Raw genomic sequence first — 24,350 nt, forward strand, 5'->3', positions numbered from 1 at the left:
CTATGCTCCTAATTCACCGGAACTCACCGGAACTTGTCCAGTTTTAAGGAGAGCTAGTTGTCGCATATTCGATCATGTCAGATTTGATGATGTTCTAAATTAATTGATTTTTAGTCGGCGTCATTATTCAGGTGTCTTAGACCCCCGGACGTCGATCCACTTCCAGCGGCGCGCGTCACTCTTACACGCGCGCTCGCTCGCGGGAACACGGACCAGTCTCGAACTTAAACCACTTTGGATAGGGACCCATATCTCCCCCGGGGACTGGGCAACGGATTGCATTCTTGAACATTTCCTCCACCTACCCAACTCAATCCAGATCAGAAAACGAACGTTCAACTCTTCTCTCCCGCAGCCCGTCCAGCAACGCACAAACAGCCCCTAACCGACCACTCCACTGGTCCGGCTGTATTGTACGGTTGGCAACGATGGCTTCTCCTTATTCTGCGGGCCCGAATGGTCGCGATTGGCCTGGTTCTGCGCCGAGCTTCACTCAGCAACATATGCCGACACCGCCCGTTGCTTCAGATCGTGATGAATGTGGCCCCCAGACACGACCCATGGGAGGTAAGGGACTCGCAGATGTAGTCAACAACACAAGTGGCCTCGGCCCTGGGCTAATAGGGAAATCTCCCGTTTACAGTGAAGGTCCTATACAGCCTGAAGGACAGTGCCGACAACTTGCTGGCAAGATGGCCTCAGGTGCAACAGATCCAAACCATACCGCTGGACGAGACCAACTCAATTGGAGTCATTGACCTTCGAATATGCCTGCAAGCCGTCCATCAGTGCAGTCCCGAACTTTTTGATCAGCAGGATCTTGATTACACAGTGTATGCATTCGATTACTCCGAGGCCGACACCCCACTGGTTGGGCAGGGCATGCTGTCTTGGGGACTGGAAGCTCTGCGACCGAATGAGATGCCCAAGCTGGTTACTGGTCGCGTTACCAAGAATCTCTTGAGTATTTTCAGCGGCAGTCCAAAGGAGACGCTTGAGGTCAAGCTCAAGCTGGCTGCAGTGGCTAGGAGGCAAAGGACGGATCAAAGTACAGAGTACCCCCCTCATGATAACGGAATGCCATACTACCACCAACAACATCGGCAGTCGCAACCTCACCAGCACCAGCACCAGCACCAGCAGCATTCGAATATGCCTGCTGTGTCAACACCAACAGACACTACAGAATGGAACTCGTTTATCCAGTCAAACCCTAACCTGGCTCGATCAGCAAGCGCCGCTTCCATGCAACAGCCACAACAGGCGTCTTCACGGAACAGCTACCCTCAAATACAGATTCCAGGGTCTCGGCCTGGGTCCGCATCAATCGCTCCGGCGCACGCTCCGTCTCCTGCTCCCATCCCACAGACGAGTTGCTCAGATTCTGCCAGGTCCATGTCCGTTCATGTCATGCCGAAACAGAATTATCCCACTGCTCATCAACATCAACAGCAGCAGTACTCGCAATCTCAGCCATTACAACCCTCGGGTCCAATGCATGACGGCTCCTTTGCTGCCAGCCATTCGAGAACAGGAACCCCAGATGTCAAGGAATCCACGGCGGTACCGATACCAAAATCCTCCAGGCCGTCATCCCGAGCACGGTCAAGAGTCCCAACAGGCCGGCCGCGTGGGCGTCCAAAGAAGAAGCCAGTAGCTGACGGTAACACATCTGGTCTCGAAGATCCGACAGATGCCGATGACGGACCTCAAAGGAAACGAGCGAAAACGACGATGGCTGATTGGTCTGAGGACAGACCATCCTTGGATTCGACGGCAGACTCGCTACGTGTTGTTGCTGCAATTTCTGGATCCATCAGGAGCATAAGGCCTGTTGGCACGACTGGCGAGGCCGCAGGCGGGAATCATCTTCAGGAAGGACCCCGCGCTCCCACGCCGGTCCCTCAGGGTCCTGTCGTGAGGAAGGCTAAGCAAAGGAAGAAGCCAGTCGCAGTGCTGTCCCGTCATGATTCGATTGCTAGCACAGATGATGCTCTGAGCTATCCCAGCCTGCAACATGAGTCAAGCTTTGGCATGTCCGGCCATCAGCGGATGGACGCACGATCTCCAACAGAGTCTTTGGCACCGTCTGAGCAAGTCTATACGCCAGAGGAGAGCCCGGCGGATCTTGGCTCGTCTCCCCCGGTCCCAAGGTCAACCGCATTCATAAGATCAAGTCCCGCAGCGTCAAGCCCTGTTCTACCTCGCATGCTCCCTAACCCTCGACATGATTCTGGGTTTATGAGTGGCGGTATTGACGGTGGTATCGACGATGATGAGGCACAAACCTTGCCGCCTCAAAAACCTCGGCTGGCCCAACAGCGCGAGGCCTCACCTAAGCTCCCAAAGATTGCGAAACCTGTCCCTAGGAAGGGCAGCAACGTACAAAGTCAAGGGTTCCCCTTTATGGAGGAGATACCTGGTCCGCAGGAGCTCCTTCCGCAAACCAGTATTTATAACCCGCCGAGAAGTCAATCTCACAGGCTCAAACAACAGCAAGAGTCCTCAGCACCTCCCGCAGTGAAGCGTGCCAACACTGAGCCTAAATACAGGAGGACGAGCGTTCCAGAGTTGCCCATGGGAGGAGCTGCTCTCACACCCGCCGATACGCCCACTGCTGCGGATCAGCCCCTACCCTCAGTTGAAGAGCCATCCACAAAAGTGCTAGACACTACGCACCTTCCGCGAGAGGAAGCTCGGAAGCCTTCAGAAGATTCATCCAAAGAGTCTGTCTTGGAGACACAGGAACAAAACCTGGAGCAAACTCTTCAGGAAGACGTCCCACAGGAATCTTCAAAGGAAGAAGTAATATCTGATGAGCAACTCCAGGCCCTGATGGCCGCTGCGTCGGTTCCTGAGCCCGATCTGCCTCTGATGTTGCCCCCCAGCACATCAACATCTCGACCCACGACCAGCGCGACCCCTATTCCAGACAACAATGTGCCCCCTGTTCCAGCTAGCGACCCAGTCGGCCCTCAAACAATGCTGACGCTTCCATTGCCACCGATTTCCTACTCTGAGGCCCCCTGCCCACCCAGTGATACACTACAGGAACAGACCACCAGCAACAAAAACTACGCAAAAAAGCAGACTATCAAGGAACGGTTGGAGCAAGCTATTGAACAAGGCGAAATGCCACCATTCTGCAGCAATTGCGGTGCAATCGAGACCCCCACGTGGCGCAAGATGTGGACACAGGATCACGTTGGGTCGCCAGGGTTTCATGACTACTCTGAGAAGCCTGGACTCGTGACAGCCATCGATATTCTTGAACGGGACAAGGACGACAACCCCACCTCATACCGACTGGTCAAGAAATCATTAGGCCCAGGAGAAGACAAGGCTCTGTGGAAGAAGTCTTTGATCTGCAACCCCTGTGGTATTTGGCTTGGAAAGTTCAAGTGCCATCGCCCACCAGAGCAATGGGACAAGAATCTCGCCCGCCTGAACCAGCCACGCAGGAAGCGTGACAAAAGTGCAAGCTCCGGCAACGGTCGCTCCAAGAAGGCGCGGACCAAAAGCGACGCCCAAATGAACCTTACGTCGGAAGCGTGCTATATGACGGATCCTTTAGGACCAGGTTATGAGCAGTTGGCGGATGAGACCAACAGCACTTTGCAAAGCAGGCAGACCTCGATAAAGGAGTCGCAAAACACGACAGGTTTTTTAGGGTCCCCAAACTCGAGGGGCCCGGGGTCAACACATTCTAGGGGCAGCGGAACTGCGCAAAGCCCTATTGCGGTTGAAGATGACCTCGGGCCGGCTAGGAGGCTGCTCTTCCCTTCGCCGAGGAAAGATGGAGTTCCAAAGGTCCTTGGCGAGTCCGCCATCAACATCGTCAAGCCTGGCCCCGAGTTTGCGTCCGCCAAGAACAGGCAATACGGCTCGTCTCAGATGCAGAAAACTGTGACGCCTCCCAAGAATTCGGATAAAGAAATGGCGGACCTTTTCGGAACACCGCCTGTGCGCCCATCTACACCACCTCCCAACGGCAGTAGTGGGGGTCCGTTTAAGACGCCGACCCGCCCTACACCAAGCCACCGACCGATTACTCGCAGCGTGTCCAAGTCGATTCGCTCGCAGCGAACAGTTACGATGATCTCGCCTTCTCGCGGTCTTGCCGGCTTGCAGCGCACCCCGTCTCGGACGCCAGGCCGACAACATCTCTCTGCTCATTTTGCGGCAGAAGACCTGGTTATCACCGGTCTGGGCGATTCGCCGTTCCCTGCCACTCTCTCGCAGCTTCTTTCCGAGGCAAATGACTTCACCAACGGCTCGCCATCGCATGGACTGGGCGACTTGGGAGGATTTGATCTCAGCTCAAACCTACTTGACTTTGACAATGTCCTCAACACCGATATGCCGATGCCTAGCTCACCGCCGCTCATCAAGGAAGGTGGCGTGATGAACTACGATCCATCGTGGGACATGACTACGTGGCCTCACAATGAACAAGAAGATTGTGCCATGGCCGAGGTCGACGTTGGTCAACATGTCTAGTTAACTGGAGACCAGTGCAGAGCCCTTGATGAGGCTCTTTCTATTGATGACATCTTGAACACGGCTACAACCGAGGTGCCAACGCAATGAACACTGCCTAGAACATTCAAACTCTAAGCATGCTGGCATGGTTTCGACGTTGGTTTGTTTGTCTTGTCTCCCAGTCTCCTGACGAACGTTACGGGAGCTTCTCCTTTTTTTTTCCTTTGGTTTTATGGGTGGTTCCAATCTGCTTTTAAAAAGTGTTCGACGCCACGCAGCGGCACACTTGGCTAGCGACGGAGTTATGGTTGCATTTGAATAATTGTGAATAGGAATAATTGTTTCAACTCAAATCAAAACCATGGTATGTTGCAAATTCCAATATTTCGGTTCAAACTGTAGATAGATCAGAGTACAGAGGATTTCGAAGCGAAGGAATGTGTTCGAACAGAGGCGTGATAACTGGTTTACTCTCAAGGAGGAATGCAACCAAGTTATCTTGCCTACGCATTAGACTAGTCTAGCTAGATAAAATAGTTCATTGGAGGAATGAATAAGCGAGCCATTTAACGTCACTTCCTCTAAGGTGCCTGTCTGTCTGCCTTTCAGATATCGAGTTCTCTAGACTTCCATAAAATCCTCCAGCGTCCTGTATCATCCATTTTCATGGTAACAGTCAACCTGCCCATATCCTCCAAAATAGCGTCCATCAGTTCCGAGTTTTCGTCATCATCAATATCATAAGTCTCGTACTTCTCAGGCTGGCGCGGTGCCGCTGCATTGAATTTCGTGGGTGCTGGACGCGGAGACGACAAACGTCTCCTTCTGATCCTCCCACCAGAAACTCTCCCATCTTTATGATATGATGGCCGCGGGAAACAATCTGCATTACTTGTCCGCCTGTCTGCGTCATCTTTAACCAAACCGTCGTGCGGGGCATCACGTGTAGTCTCCTCATCCTCGTCCTCCTCTTGGGAACTCTCCTCCTTGATCAACACTCCGGGTTTCTGTTCACGCGCATGTCGAGAAGGCGCGGGTCCTTGCGGCATGTCGGTAGCAGGAGCAACAGTAGGAACAGCAGCAGCAGCAGGTGTAGAACCACCATCGACAGATAAACTAGAAGGGCCAGCCGGCCAAACAACGGCAATGCGCGTGGACCGTGGGGGTGGCGTGACCAGGGACATGTACCCGCCGGCGGCCGTGGAGTGCCGTCAATGCTGCGGCTGTTCTGCTCCGTCGTACTCGAACAGCTCCTTGAGCTTCTGGGACGTCTCGACGACCGCCCTGGAGACGTTCATGTCGACGTTTGGACCGAGGTCGTGGGAGCTCAGGACTCTGATGCTCAAGTCCGGGTTGACTTTGCCGATGATCTGCGCGGCGTTGCCGACGAGGAGGTGTGAGTCCTGTAGGGGGAGGGGCGAAAGAAGGCCTCGGGATTAGAAATCCAGGTCTGGATGCAAGATAGGCCTTCTGGGCGGATGGAAGGGAAGGGGTCAAGGGGACGGGGTTATGATTTTCCCGTCAAAATTCGCCGAGGTAACACCAGAAGAAAAAACCAGACAAAACAGAAAGAAAGGGAGGAGCCCAAATCAATCACATACTCGGTTCAGATTTGCGGTGACGTTTCCATCTGCATCAATGAGTGCAACGTCGCCGCGCAACTGTTGAACCCTGCCGACGACCATGACATTGCGACCAACATACGAGTCTAGGAGACCGCAGTTGACACGTGGGGTTGAGGTCTGCTCCATTATGCTATTAAGAAAAAAAAAAGAGAGGGAGAGAGAAATCCCAACAATTTTCTATATGTTGTAGAGTGCCGGGAAGTTTTGCACCAATCCTCAGGGACAGGGCCGTGATGTCACAAAAGGACAAGAAAAAAATAAATATTTATCTTTGCCTGGTAATATGCAGTGTTGTGACGGACTTTTTTTGTGGCGGGGATTAAATCGAGATGCGCTTCGCGCAAAAAAAAAAAAAAAAAAAACGTGCTCGAAGTGGCGGAGACAGGGTATTGTCGTTTTTTTAATGGAAACTCACGCGACGCGTCCAACCGGAAAGCTCCCCTGGAGGAGATCCTGCGAATAAGCCTGGGCCACCAACCGAGCTCAGGCACGGGGGTTTTTTTTTCTTCGTTCATCCCTTTGCCAAGCACTGCCCCGCACATGGGCTACGGAGGACCAACCAGTGGCGGGACAGGCTCCGAGGCGCAGTGCGGTGACGTCGACTAACATTAGCCGGATGAAACGCCCCGGGGGGAAGCAGAAAAAAAAAATAAGAGATTGGGGTTCCCGATTGGTGGGTGACCCAGCTGGGAACGGCGAAACAATTACCTACATCTACCGGTGCTATGTAACGTATAACGGTGGCGAAAATGCCGGTTATCGAGCCGCATTTGTGAGTGTTTTTGCTGGTTAATCATGGAGCGGGATCATCGTGGAACAGGATCAAGTAGGATTCGAAACAGCTATGATGTATCGAGTTGCGGAAACAAATACACAAGTGTAAACGGGAATAATAGCACACAATATCATGCGCTCAATATTACACGTTCCGCAGCAAGGCAGCTAGCACTCATGCGTGTATGTACGTAGCGTACATATTCTCGCTGTAGATCTTTTTTTTTTTTTTTTTGAGCATCAGGTGGCCGGCTTGGACGACAAGGGATATATACGAGGTACATATATGCGACGTTAGGTACATATATCCAGATAATAAAGTGGCTAACCTTTCCTGACCTAACAGTTGCTCGGTGTGCATCTGATAACGGCACGCAATAATAAAGGCCGGTGGCCCAATCGAGATGAGCGCCCGATCATACTTGAGTTCGAAAAGAGGCGATAGGTTGAGATAGGCAAGCTTTGTAAGGTACCTAGGATAACATTATATGGCCTCGAGGTTAATTGGACAATTACCATTTGTGCTGACGCACCTAAGTTGCAAAGAACAAAACCCAAGCATCATCATATCAATACCACATCAATATCATACAAAGGAGAGAGCAGGATGTACTGTAGTTTGGTTAGGTATTTTGCAGTTGGCAGGTAGGCTAAGCTAACTCGCTAAGGTATCGAGGTGAACCCTTGCCCCACATGTATGTGCAAGTGATAGCGAACGGCTGCTAACAGTTGATCGGCATACTTGCCAAGGCCACACAGGTAGCAAACTAGACCTACCCAGGTAGGGCTCCTAATTCTTATTAGGTACCGTATTCTAAATAAACAATGTGGTGCGGATGTAATGCGCCGCATCGAACCCCTCAGTTTCTAGATCTAGAGCTCAATCCGATTTTCGGGGTCTGGTGTACCTTGCGTTAGCTAGCATGTAAGTCTGTCATACTTGAGCTAGCATGACGATGATGAACCTACCTCTCTTTCATAATACGACTGTGCGTATTAAGAATTCTGGAACTGACATCTGATCCATGTACCTAATTTTGGTTGCGGCACCTTTCCTGGTCGAGAGTGAGGATCCTGACAAGCCTGACAGCTATTTTTTTTTTTTATCCACTTTATTTCTTTGGGGACTGACTGACTTGAGGTCTCGCTTGTTTAGTTTCTCCTCTCCTCTTTATCCTCCCCCCAAAGACCTCTCCAGCTCCTCTCCATGCTCATGCTGGTCACTTTTTGGCGTACTTTTCATAATAACCTTGAAATATGGTCTGGTCGACTCGCTCAATGTGGATTGTGGGTCCCCGCTATCAACTGCTGTATCCGTAACCGTAACGTGTGCGAATGGGGTACCCACACAGTAACATACTCGGCAGCTTGATGTTCCCTGGTCCAGCGGTAACTTTTACCAAGACCAGAGAGGTTTTAGGAGATTTTGCTCCGGGAGAAGGCGCCTGCCATCGGCGATCTACACCATAAGCGTTGGCTACTTCTCAGTCCACGGTGCAAAAACAAGAAACTGAGGGAAAGGGAAAAAAAATTTGAGTGAGGGAAGGGGGATCAGAAAAAGAGAAAAAAAAGAATAAAAAGAAAAATAAATATTTAATAAGATAAGGTACATACCGCGGCTACGGTACCTAAGGGTCCCGGAAATACCAGATGGTAATTAATTACTAACCCTCTCTCTCCTTCGACGTTTTGATGCAGGCGACTTTTGAATGCAACACTTCTGCCCGTTTTTTCTTGAAGCCGCAACAGGAACAAGAGAAAGACCCCCTCCCACATGAAAAGAAACAAGTCCCCCCACCGGAATCCCATTGTTCATTCCAAAAACTCGATATACTTTCCCTGTTAATTCCTTGATTTGCTTTATTTTTCGTTACTTCCCGGTCGCCTTATCCGGATTGACGTCGAATCTACGTGCCTAAACCCAAGAAAGTACCCTTGATATTTGTTTTCCTACCCTACAGCGCTTGGTATTCCACACCCCCCAAGCTTTCGACATTTACCAGGCAATATCAAGGAGTTAAACGGAGGTACCCTGATTTTTTCCGACGCCTTTGTCTTCTTTTTGTCCTTCTGCAGCTAAACAGTCAGCCTTGGGGGCCAAGTATTTGCGTTGCACCCTCCAGGGTCGCACCCTGGAAACCCACCCGAGCCTGCCTGGCATGCAGACATAAACACGTCTCCAGGTACTGCCCGGACACCTACCTGCCTCATTGAATTGAGTGCCATTCGCAGCACTGGGAGCTTTTAGGTTCTCCCCCCAGCGAACCGGCTTCATATCAATCAAACTTTGCTTCGCAGGCAAACCCCCCCTGGTTGTGTAAAATCGATCCATCTGGCCACTCCTTAGTTAGTATCTCACCGTTCGCAAGGCATCCAGTATCGGCACGGTGCAATACAAACAGCCGTCTGTCGCGACCGCCAAATCCGACATATACTCGCCAGTAGAGGACGAGCAGGAGTCGCATTGATGAACTCCCGCAGCTTCCCCGAGGATAGCATGCCCGACATGGACCCCGGGCTGCAACATTATCCAAATACTCTTCCTGCAACCTTTGAACCTCTCAGTGCGACAGAAGGATTGCCCTTTCACACGTCCTTCAAGGACAGTACAAGTCTTACCGACTCAGGGATCACGCAGACTCGGATACAAGGGGACGATCCGTACCCTACCGTCTTCCTCGAGGAGCAGGCCATGGCCCCGCAGAGGCTGGCAAACGCCACCACCGCCGGTGGACTGAGCTATGGGATCAACCCGTACACCATCGCGCCACCGGCACCTCTTTTGACCGCGGTTGACCCAGGGCTCCTTGCCGCAGCGTCTGGTGAAGAAACATCCATCTCTCGGGTACCGTCCCTGAGCACGACAAACTCTAGTGGAAGTAATACAAGCCGCATAACGACAGTCGGAAGGCCGCAGAGCAAGTCGTACCGGTCAAGGTCTTCTAGGTCCATGTCGTTTGGCCCAGCAGATTCGCCAGTCACAGATCCTCCAGCCAAGAAGAAAAAGAGAACCCAGAGTAATGCAACGGCTGGGTCGGCCGCGACAAAATCAACCAGATCCAGAAAGACGTCCCCGGACGCCGACGGCGATGACGACGGCAAGCGCAGTACAGTGCTTGAGCGGAACAGGGTTGCAGCGCTCAAGTGCCGAAAGAAGAAGAAGGAATTCGTCCAAGATTTGGAAGAGCAGTGCGTCGAGCTCGAAACCACAAACCACGCCCTCCAGACAGAAGCTCAGGGGTTGCTTAATGAGTTGAACAGCATGAAGAACCACCTGATGGACCACGCGTCCTGTAAGGATCCCAGGATCGATAATTGGCTCGAGTTTGAAGCTCAACGTTTCGTTCGGGAGAGCAAGGAGCGCGCAATGCGCGAGCAGGGTGGCGGCGGGCTGACCTATGAGAAGCTCATAGAATCGGTCGCCCCTACAGCGGCAACTGCCTCGTCACACCGAAGCTCGTTATCTGAGAGTATGATGGCGAACTCGAGACGTTCGAGGCAAGGGTCTGCCGGTTCTTCCCACACCGCCGGGATGCCAGTAAGATGTCGATCCTCGCATTCAATATCCGACGGCGTATGGAATTCGCCCATGGAGCTCCCGGTCTATGCCATTGGCTCCGCCCAAACTTCTCCCATAGTGCCCCCGTTCAAGACAATGAACCATCTAGAAAACGAAGAAGGTTAGGATCTCTTCTTTAATATGGAAAGCAAAGGTGGTGGGTGGAATGTCCCTGATGAAGGCACGTTCTGCCATCCTTTGACGCGGTCGGCATGAGCATGAGCCAATCCTGCCCAACTAAACCCTCCTACCGGATTATCTTGGACGCAGCGATTGTCGGCTTGAGATCTCGTCTCACCACAGTGTTGAATGCTGCTTAAAAACATAAAATAAAAAACCTCCCTTGAGGGAAGGTCACCTTGGCGTTTTTCTTTATCTTTTATGTTTTGCTTTGTCTCATTTTCTTTCGTTTCTTTTTTCTTCTTTCTTCTTTAGCCTCCAAATGGGCGAATGATGTATTACACGAATTATGACATTGTATTGGAGGCGAAATTTTGAGAAAAGATTTGTCAACAGGGTGAAGTCAAATAATTAGCTCACCAGCGGAAGATTTGCTCAGGGCAAGAGATGTTATTTTCTGGGAATTGTGGAAGCCAGAAACTCTGTGAGCATACAGGTCTAGCTAGGTAACTAATGAGCATGGTTGCAAACTAGCTTCAATGTCCAAAGGGGTAAACATTTCTGTACTTACGTCATAGCAAGTTTACATTTTGTATTGCAAAAATTGATGCGTGTTGGCTGCCTTGTGGGCTTGGAAATGAAGACCCGCAAGATTTGAATCCGAGTGAGAAAAGAGAGAGAGAAAAAAAAAAAAAAGAAAACCTCTCCCTCTTAGACTTGAGATTGCCAGCTAAATGGAGAATCGGTAACAACGAGCAAGAAAGAAAAAGAATAGAAATACTAGGACGGAAACAAGACGAGAGGGCTTTGCTCGAAATAAAATACAAAATAATGAACGAGGGGGCTCGAAGGGTTTTTGAACTGTCCAGATAACGGAGGCTGCCCCGGCTCCGCGAACTTTTTGATCAACAGCCGCTAATACCCGGCGGCGATTCGTCCATATTGGAACAACTGATGCTCTCGCCCTGTGGCCCCGCATCGATGGCGACGGTAAGAAATGTCAAGGAGTGAATGGAGAAAGGCGAATTAATGGTAGATGAAGAATGTAGTAAAATAAAATAATAAAAGATGAATAAATAAATAAAGTTTTTCAACGAAGTAAAAGAGAAAGAAGAAGAAGGTATCGTTTACCAATTACGTATTGCATTAGCTACCTAGGTACCTAGGTATCTAACGTAGTAAGTTCTCCACCCCACATGTATTAAGCTTTGATCGGGAAGGTGGGTTTTTCTCTATAAAATCCGCCGTTTGCCTAAGCCTGGTAAAGTGTGGTTGGTCGCTTCTGCTCATCTCTTGTTTTTGATGAGGCTGGCTGATGTCTTTATGTCGTCAACATATAAGGGGTCAGAATTGGCTTGCGGGAAGCTGCCATCCAAGTCAAACATGCCTATGCTAGTCTTTCCATAGAGTAATGACATAGAAATCATCAATCAATGTATATATATATATATATATATATATATATATATACATATATAAATATATAAATATTATATAAAAAGTGACACCGACAAGTAATGTGAAATGAATCATGGAATTCGAGGGACTTTGAAGTGTTCGAGACACAACTTCTTTTCGGGGGGAAGCGTCATAGTATGTCCAAATCAGCTACCTAGACAAGTACACACACACAACATGCCACAACTTGATGTCTCCAAACTAAGTGTAATGCAAGGTGGTGGGTGATCTGCTATGGCTCAAAATTTCAGGCGATACAGCTTAAATAAGCCAGCAACATATTCAACATATTGAACATGTTCAAGGCAGCAAATATTTATACAGCAAAATCTTGGACTGCCGACAATATTCTTCCACACTCTACCGACTATTTGTACATACAAAGCAGATACATACATCTTACATGCGTCAAACAACATGTTTGTTTTTGGTTGCCAGTGAGAGGATTTCTTATTCCTTCCCTCTCAACCGATTGCTACCACAACGCCACGCTTCACTCTACCAAGGTTCTGGTAGACCCGGCCAGCGGTCCCGTGACCCTGGAGCCGTTGATGACGATGCGGCTCACGAGATCACTCTGATGTTCCTTGATGAGCCTCTTCAGAGCGCGTCGCTCAATCACGATCCGGCCCGTCTCCAGAATGTCCTTGACATCAACATCGTCGACCTCAAGGGCACGCGCCTCCTTCTGGGCAATCTCAAGACTGGAAAACAGGTTGGGCCGACCTGCCTTGTCGCAGCCCACCACAAACGTAGAGCGGCCACCTTCCTTGCCCCATCCTAGAGGGTTGAGGGTCTCGCGAACCATGCGGTCGACGAAGCCGTCCTCGAGCTCGCGGCCGAGCCTGCCCTCGGCGGCAAGGGTCAGGAAATCAGCGGGCAGCGGCATGTCGAGACTTCCGTCGCGGACCACAAACAGCTCACCGCGCCGGTAACGATACGAGAGCGCAGTGCGCCAGGCCAGATCGTAGACCTTGTGGTTCATTCGCGTGGAAAAGTCACGCGGGTGCGGGCCGTGAGACTTGCCTCCTCCGCGGCGCAGGGGAGACTGCTTCCAACCCACACGGGCGGCACCCATACCCTTCTGGGGAGCCATTTTGCGATGGGAGCCGTGGACGTCCCACTTCGTTTTGGAGGATGCCGTACCCTGCCTAGTTCCATCACCCTCGTACGTAACGGCAAGATGAAGGAGGTCGCGGCGAAAAGGGAGATCAAGGTGCTTGGTAGGCCAGGCCTCCAGGGTAAGGGGCTCGAGGCTCGGGAAGTCGTAGATTGTGACTGGAATTTCCGAGGGGGGTGTCCATATCGGTTGCGCTGACGCTGCTGAGCTTTGTCCGGTAATGCCGTTGAGCAGCTTGGTCTTGAACGGGGTCGGGTCGGAAGTGGTAGCCATTGTCCGGCTCGACAGTGATGATGCCAGAGGTTTTGTCCAGTTCTGCATGATGATACAACCAGTAAGTATTTTGGGTGTGTACTTTTTCTTTTGATCGAAGCAGTCAAAGAAACATACAAGTGATTGTCTGGCTGGCGATAGTGATAAAGATATCCTCATGGTTCTCATGGCCTCGCTGAGGCATCTGACGCCTTTGCCGGCCATGGCGAAGGCCGTTGTGCAGCAGACCGCACGCAGACTTCAATTCAAACGCTCGTTCTGAGCCCTTTTCCTGGGTCTCACTCTCTGTTGGCGCTCCGGCGTAGTATTGATGGCGCGCGTATTATAAGACCCCTATGTCGCCGCGTTAAGAAAATGTTTGCTGCACGACCTACAGTGATTTCAAGTCTTTCGGGGTAGTTGCCATCAGCGAAGCATAGACGGGTGCTGCATCTTTTTCGCGCTCCAAGTGGGGCAACTGACAGCTTCTAGACCAATAAAAATTGCGTTGACCCCTGTCTAGCTGCTAGTGGAGCTATCCAATTCAATCCCCAAATTTTTGAGCAGATCCTACAGGCCGTCGAATGTAGAAGCTCGCGTCTTGAAATTTGTTTAGGGAGGTACTTGGAGGTGATAAAAAAAAAAAAAAAAAGAACACCCGCCGGAAACAACAAAGAATCAATTTATCTTCCTATACCTGCCCGCACAGACCGCACATAAACACCTCTTCAGCCATGTCGAGGTGCCAGCAGGTTGGCAGGACGGTGACGAGATGTCTGCGGCCTCAACAGCATCTGGCCATGGCCACCACATCGAGGTCCATAGCATCTCGCTCCTTTTCAAGCACCGCTGGCCGGAGGGATGATGTGACCACCGCGGCGGTACCACCGCCAGAAAAGAAGAACGACAACCCTGCGAAATCGCCAGCAGTTGCAGCAAGGACGAACGAAGCGTCGACCGCCGCAGCAACATCACCACCTCCTGCTCCCGCTGCAGGCCAGGGAGCTCCGACCGGAAGTGGAAGCAGCAATAGCCAACCCGTAGCCAGCACCGATGGACCGAAATTAGCACCGAAAGACCCAATGGTTGGTTCACGGCGTAAGCAGGCTGCCATCGCCATCGCCGACCAGAGTATCCCATTTGCGCAGTTGCCGTTTCAATGCTTTCAGGAGGCCCGCAAGGTCCTCCACGCCGACAGGCAGGAGAAGATTGCCCAGATCGTGCGCGAGGCGGCCAAGATCAAGGCACTCGAGGCTAGGGACCCGGAGACAGTTACAGGTGGCGACCGTATCAAGCAGATGAGGCTCGAGAGCATGCGCGAGTACCTGAATATGCTCAAGGTTCAGGCCGACATCAATGACCCAGAAGTCAAGAGAAGATTTGAGGACGGCATGGGTATGTATCATCTATGAATTCAATTCTTTACTAAACAACAGCTCTGTTCTTCATCTTGCTGACAAGTAGCGCGTCGCAGGTGACATGAACAAGCCCGTGTACCGCCACCTGGCTGAGAAGAAGTGGCGTGGTCTTCCCTACCGCATCATCAAGCAGCGTATCGAGCAGTTCTCCATCATTCCTGATCTCCTTCCCAAGTTCGAGCCCGTCATGGACGTCCAGATGTCGTTCCGCCAGCGCAAGACCCCGCCCGGCACCGTCGTCGACAGCTTGACGTCGGAGAAGCCCCCGACCCTGCGAGTCCAGGTCTTCAACAAGGGCGAGCGCCTCGTGACCGTGGCTGTTATTGACAACGATGTTCCGGTCGTCGACAAGGATGGATTCGCCCGCCGCTGTCACTTCTTGGCCGCCAACATTCCCATCGACCCGACCACCAAAGCCATTCCCCTGATGATGATCCGCGATGCAAAGAAGCACCTCGCCGTTCCTTGGCTGCCCCCTTTCGCCCAAAAGGGTGCTCCCAAGCACCGCCTGTCAATCTTCATCCTGGAGCAGAAGAACAACGAGGTCATCGACGTGGCCAAGCTGCGCGAGGCTTACATCCGCTCCAGCGACCCGGACCCTGCCAAGAACCCCAACAAGTTCTCTATCAAGTCACTCAAGGACAAGTTCCCAGCCCTTGAGCCTGTCGGCTTCAACATCTTCCGCACGGAATGGGACGACTACACTGCCGACGTCATGGCCCGCAACAACATACCCGGCGCCGACATCGAGTTCAAGCATGCTCGCGTCCACTCGATGAAGCCCGAGCGCGGCCCTCGTGGTTGGGAGGCCAAGAGGCAGGGTCCAAAGTACAGGCATCTGTGGAAGTACACCCACCGTATCGCTACGCCCAAGCGCAAGTTTGTCAAGTAGGCAACTCGGCGTGGCGTGTATTGCAAACATGGGCCCGCTCGGCAGCAGTCGCCTACGGGGCCCAGCTGTATTTATGTGTTTCTTGTATAATACTGTTAAATACAATGGAAAGATAGAAAAAAATATTTGGCATGCTACATGCCAGCCAAGCTTGTCTGGATGACTGTGTTGTTTTCTTGTCTGCGTATGTAATAAATGATGTTACGGCGGTTCTGTCCGCTCCAAATGTCCAGGCCGTGCGATCATGGTTGTGGGTGAAATAAAGTATAGTTATTTCTAAATATCCGAATTCATTACAGCAAAACCAAACGTTTCCAATCAGTCCGACCACGTCTTTTACACATTCATAATCTGCCCCTTTTCTCCTAACCCCCCCCCCCCCCCCCTCATTACCGCAATCACAACATATGCCACTTCTTTGCTTCTCCTGACGATCCAACTCATATCTCCGAAAATCTCATTTTGGTCGTACAAGCCGCCGAATCAACCCCATAATCGCAACTCCAAGTTAACCAGATCATCTCCTGTCACCGAAGACAGCTCCGACTAAACGAATTCCCTGCGTTTCAGCACCCTCTCGATCATCGTATTCATTTTGTTCCTTGACCGGCATCTGCTTGCCGCTTTCCGTCGATGACGAGCCATGTACATCGACTCGCCAGTCGTCGCGCTTCCAGTCACCATTACCATTTTGTCCCTTTTCTGGAATCGCCTTGCCACTCCTCGTCGATGTTGGGTCATCCAAACCGACGCGCCGTTCCTCGCGCTGTCTGTGATCCTTTTTTGGTATATGATTGCCGCTTGACGACGCCGAGCCATCTAAATCGACACGCCAGTCTTCGCGCTGCCAATGATCGTCAAGTTGCCAGTCGCACTCGTCGCCTTGGCCAACCATATCGCCATTTCCTCCTCTGCTGTTGACCTGTCGCTGCTCCGCGTACTCGTAATTCTCGCGCAACGGCCCGGCCGCTCTTTTCTTTTGCAGCCCGTGATGCATCCGGTTGCTACTGATCGGCATCATCACGTTCGAGGTTGGCAAGAACGGGCTAGTCTCGCATTCGGCACTGTCTCCCACCTGCCCACGTATCAGACCAAGGCGCCGCTCTGTCGCTTCGGCACGGGCTTTCCATATTCCTGCCTCGTTGCGCCAGTGCTTGGCATCCTCGAATGCTTGTCTCAACTGCGCTGTCAACGTTTCCATTGCCCTGGCAGTGGTGGTAGCAGACGCAACTGCGCTCTGTGATTCTAAGAGCTCCAAGCGCACATGCCTGCATTCATTTGTCTTGGCGGCTAGCTGCTCTTGTAGGCCATATATTTCTGCTTGAAGTGCATCAATTTGTCCTGACCCCGAGGGAAGTGGGCGTCCGTTGTTAGTGGATCCGTCGGACGACCTGAATGCCCTCAGGGTTTTACTGTTTGGATAATCATTCTTGTCTCGTGAGGGGTGCCTGACAGGGACATTCGGTGGTGGTTGAGAGGCCGCTGTTATCTCGGTCCTACCATCGCCTTTTGCAAAAAGCCCATCATCTTCCGGCAGCCCTTTGTCGGTGGTATCACCACCCAGGTTGGCCTCGTCTCCGATAGAGACCCTGCCCGAGACACATGGCACTCTTTTGTTTGCGAAATGCAAATCATCCGATATCCAGGATCTTGTTGTTCGTAGAGAGGTTGGAGGCGTCGAGTTCCTAACGTACTGTGGCAGTACGTTCCCCGAACCTGCGAAATGCATCGCTGGGGAGTCGGGCTCAGTCGCCGGTGCAGTATCCTGTCGTTCTGCCGAGATTTTGGTGTCTTTGGCAGCATTTTCAAATATAGCCGCCATGGCCCGGACGTTGCCGCCACTAACGGAGACGTACTTTCGCCGCATCACAGAGCCAGGCGTGGATGCATAGTGTGGTGCTGACGATGGAGGCGGTGTCAGGGCCGTTGATCCATTCAGTACACCTTGCTTTGGCCGATCCTGACTTGAGGGTCTGCTGCTTATGGAATCGGCGCGAGCTATGCTCTGCGGGTAAAGATATCTCGCGCCATCGGATTCATCTGCAAATCTTCCTGTCATGTCGACGGCCCGGCCAGCACTAGAAGCCCTTGAGTTTCCGATGCCATTCATCCTCAGTGAATTGACGAGGAACTCGTCAGGTCTGTGCTGGGTCGAGTTTTCTTGGTAATCGGCAAGTGGCTTGGATTTGCTTCTGCTAACCCGCCTCTTCATATCTTCATGACACGGTGTCGGTGAGCCGCGATCTCGTAGCGCATTGAAATCCTCATGCCTGATGTGAAAATAATCAGCAGCCTTTGGTTTCCTTGAACCGCTATCTGGCATAACGACTCCCTGGGCCACAATCTCATCCCCACCAGTAAGCTTAGAGTTTGGCCCTATGGAACGTCGGTTCTGTCTGACAGCATTACTTCGGCCAACCGTGGCAGGACTGACCACATCGTCCACCTGAGCTCGGGGCACAAGCCTTGCGCTCCCGGTGATATCAAAGGTACGCTCGTCATCCCCAGTTCTTTGATCGTCACTTAGGCCGTTTATCATTTGTGTGGTCCCGTTCTTGAGCAGACCGGCCCCGCTCACAGCTCTAGTTTTGAATGATTTTGTACTTTGATATGGAGCAGGAGTAATTTCAGTTATCAGTTGTTGTTCATCCGCGACGTCAGATGGAGTATGTCCCTCATGCTTGCTTCGATGGCCAGAGCTTTCGCTACGCGCTGACCGACTCCTGCGAACGCCGTTGTCAGAGCTCTTTCTGGGAGTCAAAATCTCGGAAAATAGAGGACTCGCAACGCGGGTTCCTCGATGCGTAGTGGTAAACTTTGCTATAGCACGGGAAGCCTTGGACAATATCCCACTTGTCGTCGGAGTAGCACACTTCGCCATGTCTTTAGGCTGGGTAGGTGTTTCAACTTTTGAACCATCGCCACTGCCAAATGGGGGAGTGCTTAATTGCGCACTTGAGACTCTCGGGCTTATCTTGCGGTCTTGTGGGCTGGGCGTCATGAAGGTGACTGATGCTGTTGATACCCGAGCCGAAGCCCGGGCCGAGGCGGGGGTCAGTACAACCGTGCCACCGTTACCACTGCCTCGTAATGAAATATCTTCATCCTGCACCAATACGATGTCATTTAGTCTCCTTTTGGTGAGTTCCTTCCTAGTACTCGAACAGTGTACTTCTGCTTGTGCGCCGGTGAGCACAGGTGACTTCGCGAAAACAACTGTACGTGGCTTTGAACTTTGACGACGCTTCTTGACGGCCAGGCTTTTGGTGGTTTGCTCTTCTTGATCGCTAAGTTCTGTCGTTGTTTTTATCCCTGCAAATTAAGTTAGTTCCCCTTCCAACATGATTCTCATGGGCAATGCAAACTAACCCGTCAAGACAGAGCCGGCATTCTTGCGCACGCGAGGAGACTTGGCTGTTTCACCTTCCAAGGTATGGCTCGCTATTTCGGAAAGAGCAGGTTCTGATATAGAAGTCTTCAGAGATTTCTGTGAGGACTCTCCGTGCAACTGACCAGCAACAACTTTATGGATCACGCCCAAGCTCTTCATATGTCTCACGACCTCTCGCCAGTTGGCGATTAGCATCTCAGCAATCGAGTTGGCCACTATGACCTTGTCGATCGTGACCGGTGTAATAGGTCTTCCCTCAGAAACCGCTCTTCTCTTGGCCTTGTCTTTGCGCATGGGTGGGGTGACCGGGAGTAGGACTAACCCTGCGCCGGGTTCTGCTACCTGCATAGAGTATTGATCAATGAGGTTACCGACGAGCAGTGGGCCGAATACTATTCCAAGTGCGTTATATCCCATCAGGTCCGAGGTTGGCAACGGTCGACCCTCTGCATCCTCTCGTGGGGTCGTCTCCGACGTGCGACCAATCAGGCACAATAGCCCAAAGACGGCGCAGACCAGTTCCCTTTGAAACTGCGACTTGAGGGTTCCGATAGCAAGGGCAATCAGTCGTGCGCGCAGCTTGGTCTGTCTGGTCCTGTTGGCTTCAGGGTCGCCGTTAAAGTGGCTACGGATGGCTACGAGGGCGTCAAACACGGAGAGCGAGCCAAGTATCCCCCCGGGAAGGCCACCGAGCAATTTCTTGAAGGTTGACGCAACATCGTGTACACCGTATTCAAGATGTGTAGGCAAGCTGGGTGTGCGAACGGTACCGGAGATCGTACCTCCCCCAGGCTCACTGTTCGCAAAGTAATAGTCATATAGCGCAGCCACGGCACGGACAGACCCGGGGACCCGGAAAACACCGCGAGTTGTCGGGCCTGTAATTGATGGAAGTCAGTTGGTGAGCGGGTGGCCGTTGATGTGATGGGAGCTTGCAAAAGTCAAGGTTGAGAGGTGTATGTGGCATACCATGCTGTACCAGATACTGTGACGTTGCCCGTAGACAGGTTGGAATAATGAGAGAACCCGATGCGTACTCTGCCGGCAGATGCAGAAAGCATTTCCCGGTCAATCTTACCAGTCCTTGCAAGCTCTTGTCTGTTCCCAAATCCGCCTTGGTTGCCTCGCGGTGAGAAGACAGGTCCCCAAAGCTCGGTCTTTGAGTAATGGACTTGTCAGACTTGGCGCTGGGCAAACGTGATGAGGACCTGCGCCTTCGAGAGTACCATTTCTTTTTTCCAGACTGTGTTATAGTGCACTAAAGACCCTGTCAGTAACTAGCACTGGTATCTGGCTGCACTCACAGCCCTCGCTCATCGGGGTCTTTAAATGATGAACTTACAGGGCCAATGTCGTAGTCATCTGGTACCATGGGTCGGACACCATACTAGATACCGAAGGAGTTCCACGTCAGCTGTTGCTGCCAAAACCATAGCAGAATCAAAAGACATGATTGACCTTCCTGGATAGTCGGTTGTAATCCTCAACAAACGCATCGCGATCGCCGATCTCGTCGTTGTCGGAGAGCAGTGCCATATCGGCGGTCGAAGAGGCCCAGGTGTTGCTGCTCAGCTCTTGGCGGAAGGCAAGCGGCCCCAAAAGCGACGGCAAGTTACCAACAGTGAAGGATTCTGGTAGTCCAGACCGCGTAGGTCTGACGGTCTCCATTCTGTCTCTGCTGTGATCAAGTCTGACAGGGACAGAAAAGAATGAAAGCTTAGTGTTGTGTAGTGCATGTGCGACGTGATGCAAAATATTATGCGTGGAACCCAGATGTCATTCTCTTTGCTTTGAGACACTGCAGAATTCTTTTGTCAGAGTTCGATTATGCAGGGCCAGCTTTCTTGCAAGTCGGGCTATATTTCCTTGTATCGGACAAGAACGGAGATCAAAGTGAAAGTTCCCGAAAGGACTTGCCACTATGTCCAAACGCTGGAACAGTCCGCTCCTGGTTTGTGCAGAAGTTGGAAGATATGAAGACAAACAAAAGATGATATATGCGAGATTACAGGGTAGTTATTTTGGTAGTCCAAATAGATAGGGCGCGGAACGTAAAGATGCAACTTTTCGATGATAGTATGTGCCGAAAGTTCGATTCGAGACTTGTGCTCTCGCCCGCGCCTAGTGAGAAATTCAGAGCGGGAAGAATAAACGCAGGCCGTAGAACCAGATTTCTAATCTGCCAAAGTCAAGAAGTGCAAACGAGAAGGGGAAGAGGCAGTGTTGGGTTTAGGTAGGTAGGTAGGTAGTTAAGGTAGGCAGGGGTAGGTAAAGAATGTTCAACGGTCTGTTCTGGGGTTTGGAGCAGACTGCGAGCTCCCGCTCCTTCCTAATGGAAACCCAAGATACTTTGGACCTCACTTGCCCTTCCGTAATCGGGCTGCCAATTCACCAGATGTTAGTTAAATCACTCGAAGAAACATTAGCCTTAGAAGTTTCCTCAGGGTCATGGTCCTGGCTTTGTCCCTGGTACCCTTAGGTACCTGGGGTGAGTGCCGCAAAACGCAGCCATCTATCTGCAAACAAACAGGGCAGATTCGGGTACTCACATGAACAAACTTGCGTCGAAAAGCACTGCAACTGGTCCAAAACGAGTAGCAAACGCTGCTCCCGATATTGAAACAGATATCTATCAAAAGAGCACCGAGAGCACGAAGGCAAACCGAACAAAGAGAAAAAAAAAAAAAAAAAAAAAAAAAAAAAAAAAAAAAAAAAAAAAAAAAAAAAAAAGACACATCAGACTCCCCCTTACCGTGCGCCTCACAGAAATAAGAATACCCCGGGTGAGCCTTGTACAGCCGCATCACCCAAAAGCAATCACCTACAGAAACAAACATTTGGCCCCTCAGGGACCCCAGTCACTTCCAGAAAGCCACCCTCAACCAGACCACTGATCTACGGGAGCTCAAGCAAAGGAAGAAAATTCTGAATCGAGATATGGGAAGGGGAGAAACAGAACACGAAGATGAAGCAAATAGAGGGAATCGAATTGGAAGTAGACTGGAGAAAGCAAAGATGCGCCAAAAAGTAGTACCTGAGTAAGTACCTTATCCATCCGCCCCCCGTCGCGCTGGCCTTGACGCCTTGTAAATGCGAACAAATCAAAACCCATCGAGTGAAAGTTAGCCTCAAATCATTACCTTTAGTAATAACAGCAGCTAGAAAAATTCCATCATCATTATCATCGTCATCCATGCAATGAAAAATGCCACGGCAGCCGCTCAGAAATTCCTTTCACTTCCTGCCATCTTTGGAACCATCTGTCTCTTCCGCCTCGTCGCCAAGCACGTATTTGAGGATGTCTGATAGCGAGATGATGCCCTTCAGTTGACTTTGATCGTCAATCACGATAAAACGGTGCACCCGAGACTTTCGTAGAGTGTCGAAGATGGAGGATAGACGGTCATCCTCAAAGCAGGTGTAGATTCCTGGGAAATCATCCGACCGCCTTGCGAGTGCTTCGCCCACCGTAGCTGTCAGCTCGTCATAGACACCCCCCTTGATGCAGGGGATCACGTCAACTGCCTCGAAAACGTTGATTACGCGATTATCCTTGTCCACAATGGGAACCGACGAGATGCTGTACGACACCATGAGATTGATCACGTCTAGTACGCTGTGGCTCATGCGTGCCGTGAAGATATTCTCATATGTGCCCAAACCACATTCGCGAACTGGTTTGCGCAGCAACTGCGAATAGTTTTCGTTATTGACCGCAATGAATTTCAGGATTCGATACTGTGTGATGACGCTGACAACCGTCTCTCTGCCTGTCTCGTCATCCACATCGATCAGGGGTATCCTCCGTGCACGTGTAGCGTTCATCCGGACGCAGGCCTCGTAAAGCGGCCGCATTGGGTGGATTGATATCGTCTCGGGCGGTATCACACCGATTGCCTTTTCAATTTCTACAATATACACGGATTACCTGTTAGCTCTTCCACGTCGACACGGCGAGTTTGAGTGCCACACTAGGTTCCAATATGCCCGACGACAGGAAGATTTTACTGACTTCGAAGACTACTCAATCGAAACTGGTCCACCTCGTCCAGGCGACTGGGGTATTGACAGTAGTACTGAATGACATTGATGTAGTCAGTACTGGTCAGAAGACCAGCGAAGGTCGAGTTCTTAGAGTCCCAAAGTGGTGCCGAGACTATGCCTGCGTTTGGGTAAGGGTATTGTTAGACGGCCGTGCCATAACAGTGATGGGAGCATCTACGCTTACTATTTTGTATTAGGATGTTGAGGCTCTTCTTAATGAGCAGATCTTGATCTAGTATTATGAGCCTGAACGATAGAGGAAGGACGTCATAGCTTGTCCTGATCTTCAGGAACTCGCGGATGCCATTCTGCACAACTGCGTAGTCAGCATACATGATCCTTCATCTGATTCTATCGTCAGGCCGCCTTTCTTTGGCCCAAAGAGCCAATATGATATGATCATTTGAACCCATACACGAGCGACTCGGCGGCGACTGGCGACAAAGAGTGGAGAGAGTGTCTCCTCGCAAGCGTGCCAAAGAACAATGTAAGAGACTGACCAGGCCTTGCATTTGATCTCTATCCAGAAGCCCGAACGGTTGTGATTCTGGCATGGCGTTGCGACTTTGAGGTTTGGGACGAAGGTAGGAAGAGGGTGCGACATATGGGAGCTCATGACCAATAGCGGCGGCTGGCATCTCTGGAGGGGCGGCGCCATTCCCATTGGCTTTGCCATTGCCCGGAGCTGCAGGCACATCATCCATCACGGCGTCGTTTGTGAAACAATATCCAGCATGCTGTATCGGAAGGGGCGATCGGGATTGGGCGCTTTGGCACCGGCTGCGGCTAAACACCAGGCAGAACGGAATCGACGCGTTTCTCGTGGGAAATCAATTCGAGATATTAACTGGATGTGGTTTAGAGATAGAGATAGAAATAGTTGGAGTTCATGGATCCACGGTCGATTAATGCATGCGTAGGGCGAGTCTGCCCAGTTTACCCCTCTGCAAGATTCGCGTGGACCAGACGTGGCGGGTCCATTCGCAAGCGGTAGTAGGTACCTCCACGATAAGGTCCAGTCAGTTCTTTATGTGTACGGAGTACAGTACTGTGCTGGCTTGGCTGGGTACACTCAAGCAGATACGCTTTTAGGCTTTCCCCAGAATTGCTGGATTTGGCTTCATCTTCTTTTCTGTTTTTATTTCTTCTTCTTCCAATTATTTTCTTCTCATTCGGGCAGTATCTACGTGGTACATTTGTTATGGCCCGATCAAC

At 51.2% G+C, this 24,350-nt stretch overlaps 7 protein-coding genes across 7 annotated transcripts; 3 read left to right on the plus strand and 4 right to left on the minus strand.

Moving 5' to 3' along the window:
- Positions 1–428: 428 nt before the first annotated feature.
- Positions 429–4,500, plus strand: PgNI_06906 (uncharacterized protein; the record flags this gene model as incomplete). Its single annotated transcript, XM_031126925.1, has 2 exons — positions 429–567; positions 644–4,500. The coding sequence occupies 2 exons, from the start codon at positions 429–431 to the stop codon at positions 4,498–4,500; spliced, it is 3,996 nt and encodes a 1,331-aa protein (XP_030981695.1).
- PgNI_06907 (uncharacterized protein) lies at positions 4,478–6,486 on the minus strand. Its single transcript, XM_031126926.1, has 2 exons — positions 6,084–6,486; positions 4,478–5,885 (listed from the first exon to the last, which is right to left on the minus strand). Exons 1-2 carry the CDS (start codon positions 6,231–6,233, stop codon positions 5,694–5,696), a joined length of 342 nt encoding a protein of 113 aa, XP_030981696.1. The 5' UTR covers positions 6,234–6,486; the 3' UTR covers positions 4,478–5,693.
- A 2,862-nt stretch (positions 6,487–9,348) lies between these two features.
- PgNI_06908 (uncharacterized protein) lies at positions 9,349–10,566 on the plus strand (the record flags this gene model as incomplete). The annotated part of the gene is made up of 1 exon (XM_031126927.1): positions 9,349–10,566. One exon carries the CDS (start codon positions 9,349–9,351, stop codon positions 10,564–10,566), a length of 1,218 nt encoding a protein of 405 aa, XP_030981687.1.
- Positions 10,567–12,319: 1,753 nt separating this feature from the next.
- PgNI_06909 (uncharacterized protein) lies at positions 12,320–13,772 on the minus strand. Its single transcript, XM_031126928.1, has 2 exons — positions 13,529–13,772; positions 12,320–13,453 (listed from the first exon to the last, which is right to left on the minus strand). The coding sequence occupies exons 1-2, from the start codon at positions 13,613–13,615 to the stop codon at positions 12,512–12,514; spliced, it is 1,029 nt and encodes a 342-aa protein (XP_030981688.1). The 5' UTR covers positions 13,616–13,772; the 3' UTR covers positions 12,320–12,511.
- Positions 13,773–14,013: 241 nt separating this feature from the next.
- PgNI_06910 (uncharacterized protein) lies at positions 14,014–15,845 on the plus strand. Its single transcript, XM_031126929.1, has 2 exons — positions 14,014–14,785; positions 14,865–15,845. The coding sequence occupies exons 1-2, from the start codon at positions 14,125–14,127 to the stop codon at positions 15,698–15,700; spliced, it is 1,497 nt and encodes a 498-aa protein (XP_030981101.1). The 5' UTR covers positions 14,014–14,124; the 3' UTR covers positions 15,701–15,845.
- A 372-nt stretch (positions 15,846–16,217) lies between these two features.
- PgNI_06911 (uncharacterized protein) lies at positions 16,218–20,759 on the minus strand (the record flags this gene model as incomplete). Its single annotated transcript, XM_031126930.1, has 6 exons — positions 16,218–19,012; positions 19,070–19,969; positions 20,061–20,076; positions 20,170–20,334; positions 20,434–20,478; positions 20,550–20,759. The coding sequence occupies 6 exons, from the start codon at positions 20,757–20,759 to the stop codon at positions 16,218–16,220; spliced, it is 4,131 nt and encodes a 1,376-aa protein (XP_030981100.1).
- A 1,087-nt stretch (positions 20,760–21,846) lies between these two features.
- On the minus strand, positions 21,847–24,119 carry PgNI_06912 (uncharacterized protein). The gene is made up of 4 exons (XM_031126931.1): positions 23,636–24,119; positions 23,320–23,443; positions 23,104–23,253; positions 21,847–22,999 (listed from the first exon to the last, which is right to left on the minus strand). The coding sequence occupies exons 1-4, from the start codon at positions 23,837–23,839 to the stop codon at positions 22,326–22,328; spliced, it is 1,152 nt and encodes a 383-aa protein (XP_030981099.1). The 5' UTR covers positions 23,840–24,119; the 3' UTR covers positions 21,847–22,325.
- Between the last annotated feature and the right edge of the window lie 231 nt (positions 24,120–24,350).

Source organism: Pyricularia grisea (assembly GCF_004355905.1).
Source record: "Pyricularia grisea strain NI907 chromosome Unknown Pyricularia_grisea_NI907_Scaffold_4, whole genome shotgun sequence".
Classification (NCBI taxonomy): domain Eukaryota; kingdom Fungi; phylum Ascomycota; class Sordariomycetes; order Magnaporthales; family Pyriculariaceae; genus Pyricularia; species Pyricularia grisea.

Bases quoted from the DNA above. Each gene is read 5' to 3' on its own strand.
- PgNI_06909 (XM_031126928.1), bottom strand. From the start codon at position 13,615: ATGGCCGGCAAAGGCGTCAGATGCCTCAGCGAGGCCATGAGAACCATG. The intron at 13,454-13,528 runs GTATGTTTCTTT...ATCATCATGCAG, and splicing joins CGCCAGCCAGACAATCACTT to AACTGGACAAAACCTCTGGC.
- PgNI_06912 (XM_031126931.1), bottom strand. From the start codon at position 23,839: ATGGATGATGTGCCTGCAGCTCCGGGCAATGGCAAAGCCAATGGGAAT. The intron at 23,444-23,635 runs GTCAGTCTCTTA...GCAGTTGTGCAG, and splicing joins GAGATCAAATGCAAGGCCTG to AATGGCATCCGCGAGTTCCT. The intron at 23,254-23,319 runs GTAAGCGTAGAT...ACCCAAACGCAG, and splicing joins CAACATCCTAATACAAAATA to GCATAGTCTCGGCACCACTT.
- PgNI_06907 (XM_031126926.1), bottom strand. From the start codon at position 6,233: ATGGAGCAGACCTCAACCCCACGTGTCAACTGCGGTCTCCTAGACTCG. The intron at 5,886-6,083 runs GTATGTGATTGA...CTCCCCCTACAG, and splicing joins TCACCGCAAATCTGAACCGA to GACTCACACCTCCTCGTCGG.
- PgNI_06910 (XM_031126929.1), top strand. From the start codon at position 14,125: ATGTCGAGGTGCCAGCAGGTTGGCAGGACGGTGACGAGATGTCTGCGG. The intron at 14,786-14,864 runs GTATGTATCATC...AGCGCGTCGCAG, and splicing joins AAGATTTGAGGACGGCATGG to GTGACATGAACAAGCCCGTG.